At 38.9% G+C, this 26,441-nt stretch overlaps 1 protein-coding gene across 5 annotated transcripts in view; it reads left to right on the top strand.

Annotated features, from left to right (window-relative positions):
• ZFAND6 (zinc finger AN1-type containing 6) overlaps positions 1-20,192 on the top strand; it is a 78,763-nt gene extending 58,571 nt beyond the window's left edge. For 4 of the 5 annotated variants that reach the window (XM_032176224.2, XM_032176225.2, XM_032176227.2 and 1 more), the window contains 2 exons: positions 8,366-8,479; positions 14,663-15,576. In XM_032176224.2, coding sequence (XP_032032115.1) covers positions 8,366-8,479; positions 14,663-14,811 — 263 coding nt within the window. In that variant the 3' untranslated portion in view covers positions 14,812-15,576. Of the gene's footprint in view, positions 1-8,365; positions 8,480-14,662; positions 15,577-20,039 lie in introns of those variants that run through there. The other variant, XM_058427832.1, reaches the window with a different exon arrangement.
• The last annotated feature ends 6,249 nt before the right edge of the window (positions 20,193-26,441 follow it).

The following is a 26,441-nucleotide window of genomic DNA, read 5'->3' as shown; positions in this document are numbered from 1 at the left end:
CAGTCCAGTCACTATCCTAGGTGCATGTATAAAAAAATTGCCAGCTTAAAATACATATTTTTCTATTTTCCCTATGAACACAATACTTTATATCTTTAAGTATTTAATTAACATGTTGGGGAGCCATTTCACACTTACATGTAATTTTATCATCAGCATAAACGTTACAAATTCAAAATTTGTTTAGTTTGGAAAATATAATTAAATGAACGTGTGGCAGTGTTACACTGTTCATTTTTACTATTTTAGCCAGTTCAGTCTATATACTACTCTCTAAGAAAACTGGGGCTACTGGTTTGAGGAGAATCTCTTTTGTGTTTTGACTCATTATCTGAGAGACTATGTCTGTCTTGCCTGGCAGTTCTCCTTCTTCTTCCCCATGTATGCAATCGTCACATTCAGTTGCTTGTATTCACAGCATGGTATCTATCTAGTGTTCTTGCCCAAGCTCTTCATTTCCCCATTATGAAGCTTAAAGTGATCTAGGAAGACTTGAAAATTTGTATGAAGCCTTTTGTAGTAGGGAGAGAGAATGCGGAGTAGGCCATTTTGGAGGCTACTAAATAATCTCTGCTTAATTAGTTGTATTCTAGCAGTGTATGGAAATAACATGGTAATAAGGAAAGATCTCTGGAAAGATAAGCATAATGAAGAGCAGTGTGTCATTCTGCCTGTGAGATGATTTACCAGTGAAACTTCATTGTGCATGGTGTGCACATGATGGTAACAGATATATCTGCCAATCCTAGTTTAAGTTTGCTAAATTTTTAATTTAGGCCAGGCACGGTGGCTTGTGCCTATAATCCTACCTACTTGAGAGGCTGAGGCAGGAGGATCGCTTGAGTCTGGGAGTTTGAGACTAGCCTGGACAACAAAAAGTTAGCCAGGTGAGGCAGCACATACCTGTAGTCACAACTACTCGGGAAGCTGAGGTGGGAGGATTGCTTGAGCCCAGGAATTCAGGCTGCAGTGAGCCATGATCGTGCCACTGCACTCCAGCCTGGGTGGGCACCACAGCAAATCCCCCACCCCCGGTCTCAAGAATTAAATAAACAAATTTAAATAAGCTAGGTAATTCCTCTTGCTTTTTTTCATACCCAGCAAATACTTGACCCAGTTTACTTGTTTGTGTAGATTTTGCCATAACAAAAGAATATTCTGTGTGGTCAACGTAAATATTCTAGTCCATCTAGCATATTGTGATAAATTGATAAATGTTTTAAGTGAATAATTCTTATTTCTTAGTTACATCAAAAAATTTAAGGAAGGGCAGAAATGAGGAATATTTTTAAAGAAATAAGGAAAAGACTGGGTGCGGTGGCTCACGCCTGTAATCCCAGCACTTTAGGAGGCTGAGGCAGGCGGATCACGAGGTCAGGAGATCGAGACCATCTTGGCTAACAGTGAAACCCCGTCTCTACTGAAAATACAAAAAATTAGCCGGGCGTGGTGGCGGGCGTCTGTAGTCCCAGCTACTCAGGAGGCTGAGGCAGGAGAATGGCGTGAACCTGGGAGGTGGAGCTTGCGGTGACCTGAGATGGCACCACTGCGCTCCAGCCTGGGCAACAGAGCGAGACTCCGTCTCCAAAAAAAAAAAAAATTTTAGAATGTTGACAGTGAAAAAAATGTATAAAGCTTAAGAATACAATAGTACTTACGGAAGTTTGACAAAGAATAAAGGTCATAGATTGGCGAACTATCATAATACAGAAGAAGTGTTTTTATACCATTTGTGTATAAAAGTGTTTTTCTTTCCATTTGTGGTGTATGGAAAACAATACCGTTTTCTCCACTTAGCCCTGAGTATATCACTTCAAAAGATGGTCCTGATGCCATATTAGGAGAAATTGTATAGGCCTCATTTTTCATACACGATTTGAATGACTTTTAGGTTAAACCAGTATTAACTTGTAAGTACCTTTAAAAAACTTAGCATTCATAATATCAGCAGCAAATCTTTGATAAATTAGGTATAAGTTTCATCTCAGTTTTAAGAGGATTAGGTTTCAGTATGTAAAATCTCTTAACAACCTAGTTTTAAAAAAATAACATACTATTGAATTAAGAATACCCTTTTTATTATAAACATACACAAATATAAACATGTATGTTCGTATATATGCACATGTGTATTCTGTATGTGCACACACTCATATACACTTACATGCAATTACGATTTCCCTATTTTTGATCAAATTCAAATAACTTTTTTTCCATTTATTTAATAGATGGATGAAAAGAGACAGAGAGAAAAAGTCTCTTTGAGTCAGTCATATGGTCATAAGAGCTGGAACTGGAATCCAGGGACCTAACTTATAGAGGCCAGTATTCTTATGATTAGACAATCGTGGAGCTTGTTGGACTAGGATGTGGATATGTGTATTCCTGTTAACACATACATCTCCCTCAGTTCTCAGGGTAGTATCAGCTGGTTTAGCAAACTACCCAGGTATCAGTTTTCTGTATCAGTTTTCTTCTTCCTCACTCCATATGGTTCCCTCAAGGGAAATTTATGTAGATAGGAAAACCATCCCAGATGGAAGAAGGTATATGAGTAGCAGCTGTATGTCTAAGCCAGAATTTTGTAACATTCTGTAATTGGAACATTCAGAACAACTTTTTCCTCTACAGGTATTTTGCTTTTAATTAGGGTATGCTGCTACCAGGTGGGTGGTACTGCTTTCATATTGGCCACATGGCTCTGAAGAATTGTTACGTTTCATTGAGAATTTAGCATGTTGAAGCATGTTTCTTAGTTGTTCTTTTTGATTTAAAAATACAGCAGTACCTTACTTACATAGTGTCACTCAGGAGTATAAATCAGATTTCTGGTTCACATTTGCTAGCTTTTAAAAGAACTACTTAAAGCATTTTGGTACACTCTAAAACTGTTGAAGAATATGCTTAAATTTGGTCAACCTCTTAGTCCCTCAGATCTTGGGTCATAGTAGAAAAATACTGAATTTGGATTCATAAGTTCTATTTTCCTATCTTGATAGGCCTGCTTAACTTCACTGAGCCTTACTTTCATCACTCTTAAAAGAGAGTAAGTATGTCCCTCTTACAGGGTGTTAAAAGATACTGAGATAATGGAGGTTGGATGAGCTTTGTAAGCTGCAGAAGATATTCTTTATATTGCCCAAGTGATTTGGGAGTTGTAGGAGGCCTAGAGTAAGAGAGAATTTTGAAGCTTTCCAACACTCGAATGATGTCATATGTTAAGATGATAAGGTCTGCATCACTGAAGCATTCTAGGAAAGATGAGTTGATGTTAGAGACCATGTAGAAGGGGAATGCTGTGCTTAGTGGCAGGATGAACTAGAATTCTCAGGCTCTTTCCTACTCTGAGGGTTTCTGACTTTATACAAAGTTGGATTGTCAAATTATTGGTTCAGAGAAATCAGAGGGGGACAGTCTCTTTGGACTGATATAGGAAAGCTGTATGGGTTTGAAAAATCAGGCATTTCTTCTGCTTCTAAAGAATGAGTGAGAATAGCCAAAGCTATCTTGAAAAAGAACAAAGTTGGAGGACTAACAATTCTTGGCTTCAAAATTGAATACAAGCTGCAGTAATCAAGACTATGTTATACTGGCATGAGGATAGTCATAAAGGTAAGTGGAATAAAAAGTTGAGAGTCCAGAAATAAACTCTTATTATATTTATGGGCAATTGACTTTCAACAGTGGTGCCAAAATCATTTGATGGGAAAAGAATAATCTTTTAAACAAATGATGCAGGAACAACCTCATATCCACATTCGAAAGAATGAATTGGACTCCTACCTCATACCATATGCAAAAATTCACCCAAAATACATCAAAGACCTAAAACAAATAGAACTATAAAACTCTTAAAACAGGTATAAATTTTTGTGATCTTGGTTTAGGCAGTGGTTTCTTAACACCTTAACCACAAGCAACCACAGAAAATATAGATAAATCGAGCTACATCAAAATAAAGATTTTTGCTTAAAAGAGTGGAAAAACAGCCAGGCGCAGTGACTTATGCCTGTAATCCCAGCACTTTGGGAGGCCAAGGTGGGCAGATCACTTGAGCTCGAGAGTTTGAAACCAGCCTGGGCAACATGGCAAAACCCCATCTGTACAAAAAAATAGCCAAGTTGTGGTGGTGCACACTTCTAGTCCCAGCTACTGGGGAGGGAGGCTGAGGTGGGAGGATCACTTGAACCTGGGATGTTGAGGCTGCAATGAGCCATTAACACACCACTGCACTTCAGCCTGGGTGACAAAATGAGACCCTCTCTCAAAAAATAAAAGAGTGGAAAAGCAGCCTACAGAATGAGAGAAAAATACTTTCAAATCATACATGTGATAAGAACATATAAATAATTACAATTCAACAATAGAAAACCCATTTTAAAAATTAAGCAAAGGATTTGAATAGACATTTCTCCTGAAAAGATAAACCAGTTTCCAATAAACACATGAAAAGATGCTCAACAGGGCTGGGCACGGTGGTTCACATCTGTAATCCCAGCACTTTGGGAAGCCGAGGCTGGCGGATCACCTGAAGTCAGGAGTTGGAGACCAGCCTGGCCAACATGGTGAAACCCCATCTCTACTAAAAATACGAAAATTAGCTGGGCGTGATTGCACACTCCTGTAGTCTCAGATACTTGTGAGGCTGAGGCAGAGGAGAATTGCTTGAACCTGGGAGGTGGAGGTTGCAGTGAGCTGAGATTGTGCCACTGCACTCCAGCCTGGGCAAAAGAGCAAAACTCTGCCCCCCCCCCCCCCAAAAAGAAAATGAAACATGCTCAACATCATTAGATATTAGGGAAATGGAAGTCACGGGACAGCACTTCATACCCAGTAGGATGGCTCTAATCAATAACAAAGTATTGTCAAGGATGTAGAAAAATTGGAGCCCTCCTGCCTTGGTGGGGGTGTAAAATGGTGCCAGATACTCTGAAAAACAATCTGCTGGCTCCACAAAAAATCAAAAAGAATTGTCATATGACCCAGCATTTTTCTCCTGATTCCCAGGAGAATTGAAAACATGTCCACACAAGAACTTGTACACAAATGTTCGTAGCGGCATTATTCATAATAAAAAATAGAAACTACTCAGATGGCTGTAAATAGATGATTGGATTAAAAAAAATGTGGTATATCCGTATAGTAGAATATTCAGCCACAAGAGGAAGGAAATTCTGATACATGCCACAGTATGAATGATCCTTGAAAATATGCTGAATAAAAGAAGCTAGGTGCAAAAGGCTGCATGTTGTATGATTTTATTTATATAGAATGTCTGAAATAGGCTAGTCATACAGAAAGATTAGTGGTTGACAGAAACTGTGGAAAGTGGGCAGTAATTGCTAATGAGTACAGAGTTTTCCCTTAATGTGACTTAAATGTTCTGAAAGTAGATAGCGGTGATGGTTTTATAACCTTCTGAATATAATAAAAACCACTGAATTGTATACTTTAAAGGGTGAATTGTATGGTATGTGAATTATATCTCCCCACCACCCCAAGACAGTGAAGAGGGCTTTTGCTGGAGGATAACTTGTGAGTGCAAACGCATACAGATAGGAAAAATGAAATTTGAGAAAGAATGAAAAGACTATTTGCTGAAGTGATCAGTTCAGGCAATTGTATGTTGAAACTAAAGCTAGAAAGGTTGTTTGGAAGTTGATAAGGTATTCTTTGGTCTTAAAACTCACATAAAAACTGAGGAAACAGGATGATTTCTGGGAATCATAGACTTTTAAAAATAGTACTATATCATCTTGTCCGTGAATTCATTTTGTGACTGTTGAAATTCAGGTTGTCAGCTATTAGTTTCAGGTAAGCTAAGGTTACCTTAGCCTCATGGGTATATAATCGACATTTATTGGTCCCACATTTGAGCTGTAGCATATAAGCTTTTAGATAGCCTTCTGATCCTTCACTTTAAAGACTGTGCATTTGCCTCAGTTAAAAAGAAACCATTTGCCTTCTTTGGGGCTTTACGGTTAATACTGTGAAATGTCTTTTGAGATATGCAGTAGCATTTGTATGCATAGAAGACAGATGTATTTCCACTCTTCTCCATTTCCAGATCCCATTCAAATTTGCATCTCAGTAGTTAAACCAGTTTTGTTAAAAACTATAATCTTGTAATAGTGTTACTGCTGTTAAATGGGTTTTTTTTGAATATCAGACTGTTTTCGGAGAACAGGTTAGATATTATGGATTATAGGTTTCAAAACCAATAAATACAGTAGGTTCATTTCTGATTGCAAGTTAAGCTGTTTTTGGGTCTATATGCATAGCCAGATAGGCTTATCAGATACTGTTCTAGGAGCTGGAGATAAACAGTAAACAAGACATTCAACCCCTGCCCTCTTGGAGCTTACATTCTAGGGATATTTATTCATTGAAAATAAAAGGTTTGATGTGTCTGTATATTCTGTTTCAAAAATAATATGTTCACAGTATTATTAATAGAACCATCTCCTGTCTGGTTTCAGCGTGTCTGAGGGGAGTAACATGCTATAGAGTTTGTCATTAGCACATATTTACTTCTTTGTGGTATTTTGCCTTTTGTCATCTTTTGTTAAAATATGAGATAATGATGGCAACATAAGCAGGTTAGAATCACAGCAAATGTCTGAGCATGTATTACGATGTGTAGTTCACTGTGATAGGACTGGAGGTTCAGATGGGGAATAAGGTAACCATCCTTCTTCTCAGTGGCCTTACAGTGTAGTTGGGGAAATGAGGCACATAAATAAAATAGGTAAGTAGTTCAGTTCAACAGGTACTTATTGTCGAGTGTCTGCTATGTGGTTGGAGACACTGGGATAGGCACTGATAATGGGATAAATAGGACCGATGTCTCCCCTCAAAGAATTCAGAGTTAAACCAGGTTAAGCCAATGAGGGAATTTTAATATGAAAAGTGCTATACATAGTAGGGTTTCCCACTCCAAGGTTGTTGGAGAGGCAGTGGAGAAAGAGCTGGTTATATAAGCTTAAACAAGAAAAACAAGTTAGAGTTAGCCTGATAAAAAGAGGGACCAGAGGGGCATAGAAAGAGTATTTTGTATGGAAGGCACAACTTAAACAAGAGCCCAGAGGCAAAAGAGAATTTGATATGTCCAGGGAAACTGCAAGTACTTCAGTATGGCTGAATCATGGAGTACTGTTGAGGAATAGTGAAAGATGAGGCTAGAGAAAGAAGGATGAAGAAAATCATGAAGGATCTCTGGGCTTTATCCTGGGGGGTAGTTGGGAGCCATTGAGGAATTCTAGACATCAGAGGGAACATCATTAGATTTTCACTTAAGGCAGATGATTGGATGCAATGTGTGAAGCATGGATTGAAGAGGGAACTCGTGAGGTGCCCAGTGTTTGGAAAAGGTGTTAAGGAAAATCAGAGTGAGAAGCTACAGAGAATTGAGACAAGGAAAGGGTATTTGACCTTGGTCTTGAAAAAGAAGAGGACCTAGATCAAATGGGGAAAAAGGAAACCCTTTGGAATAGATTGTAAGAAGTGTGAGCAAAGGTACATGTCGTATTCCCAGTGTAGATTAATGGAGCAGTGGATTCCTGGGGAAAGTCTAGTTGGTGATAAAACTGGAGAGGTTAAGAATTTGATCTATGGCAAATTCCACCATTTTAGAGCAAAATGTCACGTCTGCAAGGTCATATTATATGATTCTGACTCTGGTGACAGCATTCATGAGGGCTAGAGTGGTTAGCAACAGGAGGGAGGCATGTTAAGATTTCAGAATAGTAATTTAACCCGAATCTTGGTAAATCTGGCTTTGGTTTCCGTACATAAATGCATCAGCTTATTATCTTACAACATTTTAAAGCTTCTTTGCTTCAATTTGCTTTATTTGTAACATTTAAAGTGCCTTTATGTGAAACATTCTGGGAACTTTAAACATACTTAATATTCCACAGAATCTTGGTTTCACCTTTTCCCTTGTTCTCTGAGAAACCGATGTCATTCTGACCCCAAACAATATTAAGAACTATAACTATGCATGTGGCTATGGTCTTGCACACTCCCTTAGAATATTCAAGTAGTAGTTGTTTATGTGCCTTTTATTGATTAAATTTGTAGTTACTAGGAAAATTAGAAAATACAGTTAAAACCTAAAGAAGAAAGTCTATACAACCACTGTTAACGTATCACTACATATTCTAGATTATTTTCTACATGCATATATACATACATTTAACAAAAATGAGTCATATTTTTGTAAACAACTTTGTAATTTAATGACTAGTTTTCTGTGCTAATAAATTCCTCAGTATCCTGTGAATAATAGACTAGGGAGGGTGGGATGAGGAATAGCAAAATCTTACAGAATAATTAAATTTTGCCACCTTCGTATTTTTGTCAGCTTCAGTATCAGACACGGCACAGCGGCCATCTGAAGAGCAAAGCAAGTCTCTTGAAAAACCAAAACAAAAAAAGAATCGCTGTTTCATGTGCAGGAAGAAAGTGGGACTTACTGGTAAGGACCTAAATCAAATGTTTAAAATTAAGATGATGTTTTATAATAATGCATAGCTTACTATTATTGACTTCAATTAAGATTGTTCCTGTTCCCTTGAGAGTTAATATTGGATATATTTCAGCTTCTGAATTTTCTTAAGGAAATAAAAATAGCTTTGATTATAAACCTAAAAGTGAAATGAATAGCTTTTAAAAAAGAATTTTATTTCAGTTGACTTCAGAAGTATTAGACAAATAAGGTTAGTGTGCCAGATTCTGTGAAAGATTGAAGAATGTGGCTGCTGCTTTCAAGGAGAGAATATTTTGAAGTACTTGGTAAACTGGAAGTACTTTGTATATATAAAATAGGGCTAATCATACATTGTTTTGTGGGTTCAGTGAGTTAAGACATGTAAGCAGTTAGCCCAGTGCTGCCACACATTAAGTAATCAATATATGTTGGCTACTGTAACATAGCTATCAGATGCAGATGGTGGTGGGAGGGAGAAAGAAATGTTCAAAAGCATTTAGCAAAGAAAGTACATGAAGTACAGTCAGATTGCTCTGGGAATTCAGGGGTGAGAGTAACTAATTTACATTTAAAAGTGGTAGTTCTTAGAGGCCCAGCAAGGAAAGGACCATGAAGGCAGAATGTTTCAGTGTGTCTTCAAGAGTGAGTAGGACCTATAACTGATGGAAATAGGGGCATTTCAGGCAGAACGAATAACTTGAAGAAAATGAATAGGGCATGTGCAGGGACCATGAATAGGGGAATGTCGCTGTATAGCACATAATATGTGAACAAGAGTGTTGTGTACTGCAATCCAACAGGAATAAAGAAATAAGACTAAAAACATATACAGTTGACCCTTGAACAACATGGGACTGTAGGGGTCCACTTAGAGTTTTTTCTAACATATTGGAAAATTTTTTGGAGATTTGCAGCAATTGGAAAAAACTCACAGATGAACCGTATAGCCTAGAAATATATTTTTTTAATTAAGAAAAGTTAGGCATGTCTTGAATGTGTAAAACGTGTAGATACTTGTGTATTTTATCATTTACTACCACAGAATATGCAGAAACCTATTATAAAAAATTAGTTTTATCAAAACTTGCCTATACAATATGCAGATCATACATGAAGCCATTCATAGTCAAGAGAAATGTAAACAAATGTAAAGATGCAGTATTAAGCGTTAGTGGCAAAAAGTTACTGTAGTATATACTGTACTTCTCTAACAATTTCATAGCCACCTCCTATTGCTATTGCAGTGAGTTCAGGTGCTGCACGTATCCACTTAAAATGCCATGCATTTTAATCAGCACTGATCACCTCTGTTTCAGCAGTTTGTCTCTGTAGTAAATTGCCTACCACAGTAAAAGGTAATCTCTTGTGGTTCTGATGTATTTTTCATCGTGTTTAATGCAATACTGTAAACTTTGAATAATACCATAAGACTCGTATAAAGTGCCACTAGTGATACTGGAAGTGCTCCCAAGAAGAGAAAAGTCCGACATTACAAGAAAAAGTTGAATTGGCTTGGTATGTACCATAGATTAATGTCTGCAGCTGCTATTCTGCCATTTCAAGAAAAATGAATGATGTCTGCCATTTCAGGATAAATGAATTCAGTGTAAGGACTATTGTTAAAAAAAAAAAAAAAAAAAAAAAGGAAATTTGTGAAGCCGTCTCTGCAGCTATGCCAGCAGGCACAAAAACCTTGTACTTTTTTATGAAATACCTTTTTATTTTGTATTGACAATGCAGCTTTTATGTGGGTGCAGGATTGCTATAAAGAAAGGCATACTATGATTCAAGAAAAAGTGAAGTCATTATATGACAGCTTTTAGATTCTAAAGCTGGAGACTTTAATGCCAGCAAAGGATGGTTTGATTTTTTTTTTTTGAAATGGAGTCTTGCTTTGTCATCCAGACTGGAGTGTAGTGGCACTATCTCGGCTCACTGCAACCTCCGCCTCCTGGGTTCAAGCAGTTCTCCTGCCCCAGCCTCCCAAGTAGTTGTGATTACAGGTGTGTGCCACTATGCCCGGCTAATTTTTGTATTTCTTTAGTAGAGACAGGGTTTCACCACGTTGGCCAGGCTGGTCTCAAACTCCTGACCTCAGGTGATCCGCCCACCTCAGCCTCCCAAAGTGCTGGGATAATAGACCGGAACTGCCATACCTGGCCGGTTTGGTAATTTTAGAAAAAGGTTTGGCTTAAAAAAAGTCAAGATAACAGGAGAAACAGCTTCTGCCAAAAAAGAGGCAGTAGGTTCCCAAACTACATTAAGAAAGTTCCCAAACTATATTAAGTTGTTGGAGAAAGAGTATCTGCCTGAACAAATTTTTAATGCAGACAAAAGTGTCCTATTCTGGAAGAAAAAGGTCACAAAGATCTAAGGAAGAAAAGTGAATACTAGGACTTAAGGCAGGAAGAGATCGTCTGACTTTACTGTTTTTGCACAAATGCAGTTGGGTTTATGATCAGGACTGCCCTTACCTATAAAGCTGCTAACCCGAGTCTTGAAGGGAAAAAGATAAACACCAGCTGCCAATCTTTTGGTTGTACAACAGGAACGCCTAAGCAATATGAACCCTTTTTCGTGATTGGTTACATTAATGCTTTGTCCCTGAAATCAGAAAGTACCTTGCCAGTAAGGGACTGCCTTTTAAGGTTGTTGGGGTTTTTTTTGTTTTTTTTTTTTTTTTGAGATGGAGTTTCACTCTTGTCGCCTAGGCTGGAGTGCAGTGGCGCACTCTCCACTCACTGCAACCTCCTCCTCCTGGGTTCTAGCGATTCTCCTGCCTCAGCCTCCCTAGTAGCTGGGATTACAGGCATACTCCACCATGCCCAACTAATTTCTTTGTTATCTTTAGTAGAGATGGGATTTCGCCCTGTTGGCCAAGCTGGTCCCAAACTCCTGATCTTAGGTCATCTGTCCACCTCGGCCACCCAAAGTGCTGGAATTACAGGCATGAGCCACAGCTCCTGGCCTAAAGTTGTTTTGATATTGGACAATGCCCCTGGCCACCCAGAACCTCATGAGTTCAGCACTGAAGGCGTCGAAGTGATATGCTTGCCCCCAGAGAAGCATCTCTAATTCAGCCTCTAGGTCAGGGGTCATAAAAACCTTTCAGGCTCATTACACATGGTACTCTATGGAAAAGATTGTCAGTGCTATGGAAGAGAACCCCAATAGAGGGAACATGATACCATTCAAGATACCATTATTGTTTAGAAGAAGATGTGAAAGCTCTCAAGCCTGAAACAAAAAATTCTTGCAGGAGAAAACTGTGTCCAGATGTTGTGCATGACTTCACAGGATGGAAATCATGATAGAGATTGTGGATATGCAAGAAAGGTTGGGGGTGAAGGATTTCAAGATAGGGATCTTGGACACATTCAGAAGCTAATAGACACCAAACCAGGAGAATTAACAGAAGATGACTTGATGGAGATGAACTGCTTCCAAACCACTGCCAGACAGTGAGGAAGAAGACATAGAAAAAGAGAAAAAGCAGTGCCAGAAAATAGATTGACGCTAGACAGTCTGACAGAGGGATCTGATTATTCAAGATTGCTTTTCACTTCATTTGCAACGTGGACTCTTCGGTGATATGAGAACTAAAACTAAAGCAAATGGTGTAAGAAGAATTGGTACCAGATAGAAACATTTTTAGAGAAACAAAAAAGCAGAAAAGTCAGAAATTACATTGTATTTCCATAAAGTTACACCAAGTATGCCTGCCTCTCCAGCCTCCCCTTTTTTTACCTGCTCCACCTCTGCTAACCCTGAGACAGCAAGACCAACCCCTCTTCTACCTATTCAATGTGAAGACAAGGATGAAGACTTTTATGATGATCAACTTTCACTTAATGAATAGTAAATATATTTTCTCCTCTTTGTGATTTTCTTAATAACATTTCCTTTTCTCTAGCTTACTTTTTTATAAGAATACATTATATACTAATAATATACAAACATACAACACAAAATATGTGTTAGTCGACTATGTTACCAGTAAAGCTTCTGGTTAATAAGCTATTAATAGCTCAAGTTTTGAGGGAACATAAAATTACACATGGATTTTTGACTTGTAGAGGGGTCTGTATGCCTAAATCTGGCATCCTTCAGGAGTCAACTGTACTGTGGTTAGTTGGAAAGTAGTTGCAGCTATAGATAGTTAAAATGTATTGTTTACCATGTGCCAGGCATTGTGCTGAATACTTTGCATAAAAATTGGACTTACAGAAAAGAGTAGATAAGATTTTGAGCAGAGCTTTGCTTTAGGAAGATTATTTCTGGTTAAGGATTGGTTTGGAGATGAAAAAGAAAGGAAGTTAGAGTTTAATATCAAGGATGCTTCAAGATCAGGCATGGTGGCTCACGCCTGTAATCCCAGCACTTGGGAGACCAAGGTGGGCGGATTGCTTCAGGCCAGGAATTCGGGACCAGCCTGGGCAACATAATGAGACCTCATCTTTAAAAGAGAAAATTTAAAAAGATGTTTCAGATTTGCCCATACCTTAGCACATGTATATTTAAAGAATACAAACATGGCCCAGTGCGGTGGGCTCACACCTGTATTCCCAGCATTGGGAGGCCAAGGTGGGAGGATCACCTGAGGCCAGGAGTTCAAGACCAACCTGGACTACATAGTGAGACTCAGTCTCTACAAAAAATTTTAAAAATTTAGCTGAGCATGACGGCATGTACCTGTAGTCCCAGCTACTCAGAAGGCTGAGGTGGGAGGATTGCTTGAGCCCAGGAGGTCGAGGCTGCAGTGAGCTATGATTGCGCCACTTCATACCAGCCTGAGTGACAGAGTGAGACCCTGTGTCAAAAAAAAAGACATTTTAAAATATACATATTTAATATTAAAGATAGCCTTTCTAGGGCTGGGTGTGGTGGCTCATGCCTGTAGTCCCAGCACTTCGGGAGGCCAAGGCAGGCAGATCACAAGGTCAAGAGATCTAGACCATCCTGGCCAACATGGTGAAACCCAGTCTCTACTAAAAATACAAAAATTAGCTGGGTGTGGTGGCATGCACCTGTAATCCGAGCTACTCGGGAGGCTGAGGCAGGAGAATGGCTTGAACCCGGGAGGCAGAGATTGTGGTGAGCCGAGATCGTGCCACTGCACTCCAGCCTGGCGACAAAGTGAGACTCCGTCTCAAAAAAAAAAAAGAAAAAGTAAAAACAGATAGCCTTTCTAAATCTCACAAACCCTCAGACTTCAGGATTCGAAGGGTGAGATTTAGTAATTTTCATCTTGTCCAATCTAATACAGTGTTGTTTGCTTCATTTTTCATTGATTATTATGAAGTTACAAATAAGTCTTTGAAGTTAAAAATGTGGCAATGGATGTTAACATCAAATATTAATGTTTAAAATATTGATTCCTATGCTCCATTTCCAACAATTGTATCATACCATAAAATTCTAATTTGGGGGAGCAGGACCAGTTTTATATAAAGACTGGCTGCACCCATTACATCTCGATTTTGGCTTTAACTCCAGGCATTTTCTTAAAATTAAGTAGCATTTATTGTGTGTTTTACCATATGTTCAGAATTAAATTCATTCCTCATTTAATCCTTACTTATTATTATTCCAAAATTACAGATGCAGAAACTCAGGCTCAGAGAGGCTAATTTGCCTTCATTAGTAAGTAGATTCACACTGAGGCAGTCAGACTCTAGATCCTGTGCTCTTTACCTCTCAACTGCAGTACAGTTCACATCTCCATTGGAGGTTAGCAGAGAAAAGCAAATATCGAAGCTGTGTTCTTCGTTAACAGTTCTTTCAGAGGTATTATTTGATCTTTCTTAAATAAATGCCAAGACTGCCTTCTGACAGTAGGCTTATTCTCACATTGTAGTGTTTGGATTTGAACAATGTTTTACATTTTCAACCTAGCAACTGTGTTTTTTTTAAGAAGTAATTGTTGCCATATCACAGGTGAAGAAAGAAGCTCAGAGGACTTGCTCTAGGGCAAACCTACGTTTGTAGATAGGAACAAGAAATGAAGCTCTCAGATAGTAAATAAGAATGTAGTTTGTGAGACAGTGTATTTAGAATGATTCTTTAGTTTACATTGCTGCTCTAAATATATTGTGCTGTTCAGTATTAATTATGCTGGAGACCTTAATATTTCATCCTTCAACTCATCTATGTGTATTACTCCATTTCCAGGGTTTGAATGCCGGTGTGGAAATGTTTACTGTGGTGTACACCGTTACTCAGATGTACACAATTGCTCTTACAATTACAAAGCTGATGCTGCTGAGAAAATCAGAAAAGAAAATCCAGTAGTTGTTGGCGAAAAGATCCAAAAGATTTGAACTCCTGCGGGAATACAAAATTCTTGAGCATCTGCAAACTAAAAATTGACTTGAGGTTTTTTTTTTCCTAGTCATTGGGAATGTAGAGCAGTGTATCTTGCATGTCATCGGAAGAATAGATTTTTGTTTTGGTTTTGTTTTGGTTTTGTTTTGAAAATGACTCTGAACATTTATTTCCATTGCAATTTCTGTGGCTGAGAAGACTTAAACTTTACAAGTATTATCCTTTTAAGATCATTTTAATTTTAGTTGAGTGCAGAGGGCTTTTATAACAAACGTGCAAAAATTTTGGAGGGCTGTGATTTTTCCAGTATTAAACATGCATGCATTAATCTTGCAGTTTATTTTCTCATTGTGTATGTATATATCGCTTTTCTCTGCAGCACGGATTTCTCTTTTAATAATGCCCTTTAGGGCACAACTAGTTATCGGTAACTGAATGTATCTTAATCATTATGGCTGCTTCTGTTTTTTCATTAACAAAGGTTATTCATATGTTAGCATATAGTTTCTTTGCACCCACTATTTATGTCTGAATCATTTGTCACGAGAGTGTGTGCTGATGAGATTCTAAGTTTGTGTGTTTAAACTTTTTTTTGAGCGAGGGAAGAAAAAGCTGTATGCATTTCATTGCTGTCTACAGGTTTCTTTCAGATTATGTTCATGGGTTTGTGTGTATACAATATGAAGAATGATCTGAAGTAATTGTGCTGTATTTATGTTTATTCACCAGTCTTTGATTAAATAAAAAGGAAAACCAGAATGCTCCCTTGTATTACTTTTTCTCTTATTCTTTCTGGTAGTTAATTTTATTTTTTGGTCTTTTAGTTTTCTACTTTCCTAATTTTGTAAGAGAACTACCATTATTTGTCTCGCATCTATTTGTGACTAAGCTTATGATCATAAATTGTAATTTTGTATTCCTCTGAGTTGAAGACCTGAGCATATCTTCAAAGGCAAGCACTCCTCTCTGTTACTTAAATGTATTTTTTAGTCCTTGTCTGATTCCCTTTTCTACACTGTCACACTCAGTTAACATCTAATAGAAGCTTTTTCTTGTAGGATTGGAGAAATTTTAAGAGTATAATTCAAACTGCAGGGCAATTGTAGAATTGCGGAGTAGAAAGACCCTTGAAAGATCCTGTGGTTTTCAAATGTGTCTGGTAGCCAAACATTTTTAAACATGAAATGTTATGTAAAACAGATGAAGGCAATAATTTTACACTATAAATTTCTCAGTTTAAAATTATTTACTTACTTTCATGTTCTGTTTAAATAAAGGATGGTTTAATTATCAAAATCTGTAAATTGATCACATTAACGGATTATAAAGAGAATAAACCGTTACGACTGTCTTAATAGATTCAGGTGAAGTAATAGAATTTAACACCCATTCGTGATAAGAAAAATTAAACTTGATAAATTAAGACTAGAAAGGAATTTCCTTAAGCTGATAGTTCTATGTGAAATCAACTAGCCAAACAAACACAAAACCAAGCATCAACTAAAAAGAGGAAAGCTTCCTTTTAAAGTCAGAAACAAAGATGACTGCCCACTATTACTGATTACTGTTCAAAGTTGTGTTGGAGATTATAATCAGTGGAGCAAGACAAGACAGAAAAATGATAAGAAAAGAGGTAGCACTCATTATTTGCACATTATTGTTTTTATAGAAAACTTAAATCATTAAATTACTGGAAATAATAGGGTTTAGTTAGGTAGCTAGATACAACATTAGTTTTTAGAAGACAGTTGCATTTCTTTACACCAGTTACCTAGAAAACCAGGAAACACCATTTGACAATAATATCAGAATCTTAGTTACCTAGGAAATTGACAATATATGTTGATGGCCTCGTCAAGAAAGAATTCTAAAACATTAAGGGGTAATAGGAACTCAGGAAATAGATGTTAGTGGATAGGAAGACAGTATCAAAAAATGTCATTTGTCCCTCGATAGGCATAGATTCAAGGTAATCCCAATCAGAATTCCACTTGATTTTTTTTTTTCGTGGAGCTTGTTTAGTTGATTCTAAAAGTAAAAGTTAAAAAGAGCAAAAGGCTAGAACATTTCAGAAAAGAGCAGGGAGACAGGGACTTGTCCTGCTAAATGTCAGGACTTACTGTGAAGCCTTGTTAGTTAAAATAGCATGTTATTAGCTGATGGGGACAGACAGATACCTGAATTGAATAGATTGCCCAGAGAACTCTGCACGGACTGAACTTTGGCATAAGAGAGATGTGGCACATTGCATTCAGGAAAGGAGACTGTTCGATAATTAGAGCTAGAAGAATTGGTTTTCTGTATGGAAAAGGAAAAAATCCGTATGTTATGCCATAGGAAAAAAGTTAAGGGCTTAAATGTAAAACAAAATTTGAAAACTGTCAGAGAAAAAAGATGGCTGCCGTAGGATAGAGAGACTTCTTGGCCAGGCACAGTGGTTAACGTCAGTAATCCCATCACTTGGAGGCCAAGGCGGGCAGATCACAAAACCTGGCCAACATGGTGAAACCCCGTCTCTACTAAAAAATACAAAAATTAGCCAGGCGCAGTGGCACAGGCCTGTAATCCCTTCTACTTGGGAGGCTGAGGCAGGAGAATCACTTGAATCCGGAGGCAGAGGTTGCGGTGAGCCGAGATTGCACCACTGCACTCCAGCCTGGGCGACAGAGCAAGACTCCATCTCAAAAAAAAAAAAAAAAGACACAAAGCATACTATAAATGTATTATTAATGAATTTATCTATTAAAAGGATATTTTATTCTCTGAAACACATTAAAGTATCCTCAAAGAATGTGAAAAGACAAGTTACAAGGTGGGAGAAGTTCCACTGCAAATGAAAACTACCCATTCAAGCAACAAAAAATTAAAAATCTGTCAATATATAGTGTTGGCAGATAATCTATGTGTTCTCTTGCATTGCTGGCATTAGTGGAAAGTGGTTCAATCCTTGAGAAAGTTCGATACTATGTTTTTTTTTTTTTTTTTTTTTTTTTGAGACGGAGTCTCGCTCTGTCACCCAGGCTGGAGTGCAGTGGCGCAATCTCGGCTCACTGCAAGCTCCGCCTCCCGGGTTCACGCCATTCTCCTGCCTCAGCCTCTCCGAGTAGCTGGGACTACAGGCGCCCGCCACCACGCCCGGCTAATTTTTTGTATTTTTTAGTAGAGACGGGGTTTCACCGTGGTCTCGATCTCCTGACCTCGTGATCCGCCCGCCTCGGCCTCCCAAAGTGCTGGGATTACAAGCGTGAGCCACCGCGCCCGGCCGATACTATGTTTTAAAGTGGAACTTTTACGTACCGAATAGTCCAGAAATTGCACTCCCAAGTGCATACCTAAGAAAAACTGACACATAGATAAATGGGAGACCACAGCCAAGAGCGGTGGCTCAAGCCTGTAATCCCAGCACTTTAGGAGGCCAAGGTAGGTGGATCATGAGGTCAGGAGTTTGAGACCGGCCTGGCCAAAATGGTGAAATCCCGTTTCTACTAAAAATACAAAAATTAGCCAGGCGCGGTGGCAGGTGTCTGTAATCCCAGCTACTGGGGAGGGTGAGGCAGGAGAATCTCGTGAACCCAAGAGGCAGAGATTGCAGTGAGCCGAGATCACACCGCTGCACTCTAGCCTGGGCAATAGAGTGAGATTCCGTCTCAGAAAAAAAAAAAAAAAAAAGATAAATGGGGGACCACTACACGAAGTTTTATAGTGCTGTTTACAAAAGCAAAAGCCCAGAAACAAGTCAAATTCCCAGTGAAGAAGAGTGGATGAATATAATGTGATATATTCATACACCGGAATAATACACTGTAACCAAAACTACTGATCCATAGTGACACAACAAAATAGAAGTATATTATGCGAAAAAGTCTTCAAGTATAGTAAGCTTTAGAAATACAGAAAGAAGTACAGTATAGTAAGCAAAACTAGTCTCAAAATATGCAACATGCTCACCTATAAACACTTTAAAATACATTTGCATGTAATCGATTTTTTTTTTTTTTTTTTTTTGAGACGGAGTCTCGCTCTGTCGCCCGGCTGGAGTGCAGTGGCACGATCCCGGCTCACTGCAAGCCCCGCCTCCCAGGTTCACGCCATTCTCCTGCCTCAGCATCCGGAGTAGCTGGGACTACAGGCGCCCGCCTGTATATTTAGTAGAGACGGGGTTTCACCGTGTTAGCCAGGATGGTCTGGATCTCCTGACCTTTTGATCCGCCCTCCTTGGCCTCCCAAACTGCTGGGATTACAGGCGTGAGCCACTGCGCCCGGCTGATTTTTTTTTTTTTTTTAATAAGATGGAGTTTTGCTCTTGTTGCCCAGGCTGAAGTGCAATGGCACAATCTCAGCTCACCGCAACCTCCGCTTCCTAGGTTCAAGCGATTTCTCCTTCCTCAGCCTCCCGAGTAGCTGGGATTACAGGCATCTGCCACCACGCCCGGCAATTTTGTATTTTTAGTAGAGACGGTGTTTCACCATGTTGGTCAGGCTGGTCTCGAACTCCCGACCTCAGGTGATCTGCCCTCCTCGGCCTCCCAAAGTGCTGGGATTACAGGCGTGAGCCACCACACCCAGCCAATAGATTTTATGTGAAAAGAAAGCAGGATAATGATGATGAAAAAATTCAGAACAATGCCCTTAGATGAGAGGTGGCAAGGGATGTGCTAGTAAGTGGTACTATATGGTCAAAGCTCCAGTTTTCTTGGGGTTAGTAGAGTTAGGATGCTTATATTCGGAAACTAAAAGAAGCCATGTATGAACCAATGCTGAGAATGTCTTGAACCAGGGATTATGATTAATCCAATATTCTGTACCTGAAGTCCAAAGTATCAAAAGAAGAAAGTTAATTATAAAGCTGTTTTGATGATCACAGTTTAGAACTCCAAGGTTATGCAAGGAAAGGTATTGAATCAGCATTCAATGTGTATTTCTTTTTAAAATTGTCCCACACAAAAAACAAACATTCAGTCTTCCAGTTTCACTACACCTAAATACACCGTTAATCGAGTTTTCTCGTACTTCAGTCTTCCATACTAATTTGTCTGGGATGTTTGTGCTGAAGTCTGGTGCAAAGTGTCCTCTCCCCTAGTTATCCTACAATGCTAACTTGTACTGCACAGTGCAGTCTTGAAATCATTCCTTTATTTCAAGCACAACTCAAAAGCTGTGTTTTTTCTAATGTGAAAATAGTTTCTACTAAACTGACAATGGCTATACTTCCCCTTTCTCATAGTTTCCAGAACATCTTGCAGAGACCAGCTCGGTCATGGAGACCCTAACCCAGCAGCACTAGAGGAATTAAGACAAAGACAAGAGTGCAGATTGGGAATCGGGGCTGACAGCCTTCAGAGCTGAGAACCCTAAACAGAGTTTGACCCACATATTTATTGACAGCAAGCCAGTGATAAGCATTATTTCTATAGATTATAGATTAGCTAAAAGCATTCCTTATGGGAAACAAAGGGACAGGCTCTGGCTTGTTATCCGCAGCAGGAACATGTCCTTAAGGCATAGATCACTCATGCCATTGTTTGTGGTTTAGGAACGCCTTGAGCGGTTTTCTGCCCTGGGTGGGCCAGGTGTTCCTTGCCCTCATTCCGGTAAACCAGCAACCTCCAGCGTGGGCGTCATAGCCATCACAAGCATGTCACAGTGCTGCAGAGATTTGTTTATGGCCAGTTTCTCATGGCCTGTTTATGGCCAGATTTGGGAGGCCTGTTCCCAGCAACATCTAAACAGATATTATTGGGAATTTAGGAAAGCATACTTTGTTGTGGTGTCTTTTTAGGGACTGGCTTCCTGGCCATTTTTCCTTTTTATTAACACATAAGCATCAAGATTAATTCAGAAGGCCAGTAGAATGGAAAGTCAGAATGTGGAGATGGGAGACAGAAGGTAACCAATGAAAGATGTTAACATCTGGAATGAAATCAAAGAATCTACATAAAGACTCTTGAAACTTATAAGCAATTATAGTAAGATTGCAGGATAAAAGGTTAATACAAAAAAAAAGGTTAATATACAAAAGCCAATTGCTTTGCTATATACCAGCAATGAAAAATTTGAATTTAAAATTAAAAACACCATTCACACCGGGTGCAGTGGCTCAAGCCTGTAATCCCAGCACTTTGGGAGACCAAGGCAGGCGGATCACGAGATCAAGAGATCAAGACCATCCTGGCCAAGATGGTGAAACCCTGTCTCTTCTAAAAATACAAAAAGTCAGCTGGGCATCGTGGCATGTGCCTATAGTCCCAGCTACTTGGGAGGCTGTGGCAAGAGAATCACTTGAATCCAGGAGGGGAAGGTTGTAGTGAACCGAGATCGCGCCACTGCACTCCAGCCTGGCGACAGAATGAGACTCCATCTCAAAAAAACAAAAAACAAACAAACACACCATTCACATTAGCACCAATAAGAGGGAATGCTTAGGTATAAATCTAATAAAATATGACAAGATCTATGTGAAGAAGATGACAAAACTAATCAAGGAAATCAAAGATCATTTCAATAAATAGCTATTTCATTTCAGTGCTAGGAAGACTCAATATTGTCAGTTCTTCCCATGTTAGTCTATAAGCTCAATGTGATTTCAGTCAAAATCCTAGCATGTTATTTTGTGGATAGCAACAAAGTAATTCTAAAGTTTATGTGGAGGGGCAAAGGCCCAAAATGGCCAATGCGATATTGAAGAACAAAGTCAAAGACTGATGCTACCCAACTTAAACACCTACTATAAAGCTCCCATAATAAAGACTGGTATTTGCAGAATATATCAGAGAGCCCAGAAATAAACCAACACAAATAACAGTCAACTGATCTTTGACAAAGGAGAGAAGACAATTCATGGAGGAAGTCTTTTTCATAGGAATACTTTTTCAAGCAGTAGTGATCAGCTGTACATTTACATGCATAAAAAGTGAATCTAGACACCTTGAACTTTTCACAAAAGTTAACTCAGAATTTATCATAGACCTAAATGTAAAACACAAAAACGTAAAACTTAGAATATAAGAAATTCAAGGCAACCTGGGTTTGGTTTCGATTTTTTTAAGTAAAACACTAAAAGCATAACTTGCGAAAGAAAAATTATTGATGACTTGGACTCTGTTAAAGTTAAAAACCGCTCTGCAGAAGCTGCTGTTAAGAAAATTAAAAGACAAGCCACAGACTTGGAAAAAATTAGCAAAACACATAAAGGGCTTCCATTTAACATATAAAAAAACTCTTAAAGCTTAATTGTATGAAAACAATCCAACCTAAAAATGGGCAAAATATCTGAACAGATATCTCATCAAAGAAGATATACTGAGAGCAATTAAAAAAAAAAAGCCTGCAGCCTCAGCTACTCAGGAGGCTGAGGCAGGAGAGTCACTTGAGGCCAGGAGTTTGAGTTTGGTCTGGGCAACAGAGTGAGACCCCATCTCTAAAAAAAATTTTTTTTAATGATTTAATAAAGTATACTTGGTTAAAAAACAAAAGTGTCCATACAAAAACTTGCACACTGACATTTTAGCAGCTTTATCCTTAATTGCCAAAAATTGGAAGCAACCAAGATGTCCTTCAATAGGTGAACAAACAAACTATGGAACATTTATACAGTGAAACAGTATTCAACAAAAATAGGAACTTTCAGGGCAGGAAAAGACATAGAAGAAACTTAATGCATATTGCTAAGTGAAAGAACCCAATCTTAAAAGCTACATACTATATGATTCCAGTTATATGACATTCTGGAAAAGTCAAGACTACAGAGACAGTAAAGAGATAAGTGGCTGCCAGCAGTCCAGGGGATGAATAGAAGCAGCAGAAGGGATTTTTGGAAATTAAGAAAACAATCTCATTTATAATAGCTACCAAAAAACCCCCAACCAAACAAAACACTTGGGAATAAATTTAACCAAGGAGGTGAAGGACCTGCACACTGATAACTAGAAAACATCAATGAAACAAATGGAAGAAAACAGAAATCAATGAAAAGATATGGCCAGGCGCGGTGGCTCAAGCCTGTAATTCCGGCACTTTGGGAGGCCGAGACAGACGGATCACCTGAGTCGGGAGTTCGAAACCAGCCTGCCAACATGGAGAAACCCTGTCTCTACTAAAAATACAAAATTAGCCAGGCGTGGTGGTGCATGCCTGTAATCCCAGCTACTCTGGAGGCTGAGGCAGGAGAATCACTTGAACCCACGAGGTGGAGGTTGCGGTGAGCAAAGATCGTGCCACTGCACTCCAGCTTGGACAGACAACAAGAGCGAAACTCCGTCTCAAAAAAATAAATAAATAAATAAATGAAAAGATATCCCATGTTCATAGATTGGAAGACTTAATATTGTTAAAATGTCCATACTACCCAAAGCAATCTACAAATTCAATGGAATCCCTGTCAAAATTGTAACGATATTTTTCACAGAAACAAACAAACAATCCTAAAACATGTATGGAACCACAAAAGACCCTGAATAGCTAAAGCACTCTTGAGCAAAAAGAACAAAGCTGGAGGCGTCACACTATCTGACTTCAACATCTACTACAAAGCAGCCGGATGTGGTGGCTCATGCCTGTAATCCCAGCACTTCGGGAGGCTGAGGCAGGAGGATCACTTGAGCCCAGGAGTTTGAGACCAGCCTACACAACATAGCTAGACTCCATCTCTACATTTTTTTAAATATTGGCCAGGCATGGTGGCAGATGCCTATAGTCCCAGCTACACAGAAGACTAAGGTGGGAGGATCACTTGAGCCACTGGGAGGTTGAGGCTGCAGTGAGCCGTGATCATATCACTGAATTTCAGCCAGAGAACAGAGCAAAACCCTGTCTCTAAAGCAAAGTAAAACAAAACAAAATGAATCTACTATATAGCTATAGTAATCAAAACAACATGGTGCTGACATAATAACAGACATGTTGAACAGAATAGAGAGCCCGGGAATAAATCCACACATTTACAGCCAGTTGATTTTTCACAAAAGTGCTGAGAATACGTGATGGGGAAAGACAGTCTCTTCAATAAATGATGTTGGGAAAACTGGATATCCACATGTGGAAGAATGGAATTAGACCCTTATCTCACACCATATATAAAAATCAACTCAAAATGGACTAAAAATGTAAACTTAAGACCTGAAACTGTAAAACTAGAAGAAGAAAATGGGAAAGCTCCATGTCATTGGTCTGGGCAATGATTTTTTGGTTAGGAACCCAAAAGCGCAGGCAACAAAAGCAAATATAGACAGATGGGATTATATCAGGCTAAAAAGCTTCTGTATAGCCAAGGAAACAATCAACAAGAGAAAACCTATGTAGTGGGAGAAAATATTTGCAAACCACACATCTGATATGGAGTTAGAATCTAAAATAAATAATGAAGTCAAACAACTCAATAGCAAGAAAACAAGTAACCTAATTCTTAAAAAATGAGTAATGGGTATGAATAGACATTTCCCAAAAGACATAAAAATGGCCAATAGGTATGTGAAAAAATGCTCAACATCATTATCAGAAAAATGCAAAATAAAATCACAATGAGATACCATCTCACACCTGTTAGAATGGTTATTATCAAAAAAACAAAAGACAACTAGTGTTGCAGAGGATGTGGAAAACAGGGAACCCTTGTACTTTGTTGGTGGGAATGTAAATTAGTACTGCCATTATGGACAACAGTATAGGGGTTCCTTAAAAAATTAAAACTAGCGCCACCATGTAATTCAGCAATCCCTCTGCTGAGTATATATCCAAAGGATATGAAATCAGTATGTCGTAGAGATACCTGCACCTCCATGTTCATTGTAGCATTATTCACAATAGCCAAGATATGAAATCAACCTGAGTGTCCATCAGCAGATGAATGGATAAACAAAAGGTGTATATACACAATGGAATACTATTCAGCCATAAAAAGAAATCCTGTCATTTATGACAACATGGATGAAGCTGGAAGACATTACATTAAATGAAATAAGCGAGATGCAGAACAACAAATACTGCATGATCTCACTTATATGTGGAATCCCAGAAAAAGTTGAAGTCAGAAGTAGAATAGAATGATGGTTACCGGGGGTAAGGGCTGGGAGGTTGGGGAGATGTTGGTTAAAGCCCACAAAATTTCAGATAGGAGGAATAAGTTCAAGAGATCTATTGGAAAATATGCTGACTATAATTAATAACAGTGTATTTTTTTTTTTTAGTCCAACTGAGTCTTGCTCTGTTGCCCAGGCTGGAGTGTGGTGGCGCAATCTCAGCTCACTGCAACCTCCACCTCCTAGATTCAAGTGATTCTCCTGCCTCAGCCTCCCGTGTAGCTGGGACTACAGGCACGTACCACCACACCCAGCTAATTTTTGTATATTTAGTAGAGACGGGGTTTCACCGTGTTAGCAAGGATGGTCTCAATCTCCTGACCTCATGATCCACCCGCCTCAGCCTCCCAAAGTGCTGGGATTACGGGCATGAGCCACTGCACCTGGCCTTATTATATTCTTGAAAATTGCCAGGAGAGTAGATTTCAAGTGTTCTCAGGACAAAAAAAATGAAAAGTGAGGTAATGTTTATGTTAAGTAGCTCAACTTAGCCATTGTGCAATGTATACCTATTTCAGAATGACATGTTTTACATGATAAATATGTATAATTTTTATTTGCCAACTAAAAAAGTAAAAAAGAATTCTCCAGGTGTTGTCCCAGACAGCCACTGAGACGTGGAACACATCTGACAATAACAATCAGAATCTTGGTTAGGAGGGAGGGCAGGACAGAATCCTCTCACACAGGATATTCTTAGACAGAGTCAATCTACTTCTCATGCTGCATGTTATACTTTTATGTACATTAGTGATGGGGACGTAAGGAAGAGGAAAACAGGGTTGCTGACATTTATGGAGAACTTTCTGTGTGTCCCACAATATGCTGAGAGTTTTTGCAGAAGTTTTCTTATTTGATCTTCTAAACAACCTTACAAGGCAGGTATCATTTTTATTATTTCGTTTTTCCAATGCATGAAATTAAGATTTGGTGAGGTACAGTAACCTAAACCCAAACTCAGTATGAATGTTCTAGAAAGAGATTTCAAATCTTTCTTATTTGAAACCTTAACATATATATTCTCACAGCTGGGTGCAGTGGCTCACACCTGTAATCCCAGCAATCTGGGAGGCAGAGGCGGGCAGATCACGAGGTCAGGAGTTCAAGACGAGCCTGACCAACATGGCGAAACCCCATCTCTACCAAAAATACAAAAATTAACCAGGCACGGTGGTGCGCGCCTGTAATTCCAGCTAGTTGGGAGGCTGAGGCAGGAGAATCACTTGAACCTGGGAGATGGAGGTTGCAGTGAACTGAGATCATGCTACTGCACTCCAGCCTGGGCAACAGAGTGAGACTTTGTCTCAAAACAAACAAACAAAAAACAAACAACAACAACAGACATATATATTCTGTTACCACATACTGTTTCCTTTTGTTCAACATCTAGGGAAAGGGCCACAAGGAAAAATCATGCCTAACCAACTTTAGTGTGTGTGTATGTGTGTGTGTGTGTGTGTGTGTGTGTGTGTGAGAGAGAGAGAGAGAGAGAGAGAAATTTCAGTTTGGATTTATTGTTGACAAACTAAACAATGTTTGCAGAGAGAGGCACT

The sequence above is a fragment of the Hylobates moloch genome, unplaced genomic scaffold, assembly GCF_009828535.3.
Source record: "Hylobates moloch isolate HMO894 unplaced genomic scaffold, HMol_V3 SCAFFOLD_14, whole genome shotgun sequence".
Taxonomy (NCBI): domain Eukaryota; kingdom Metazoa; phylum Chordata; class Mammalia; order Primates; family Hylobatidae; genus Hylobates; species Hylobates moloch.
This window is presented reverse-complemented; position numbering and strand designations above follow the sequence as displayed.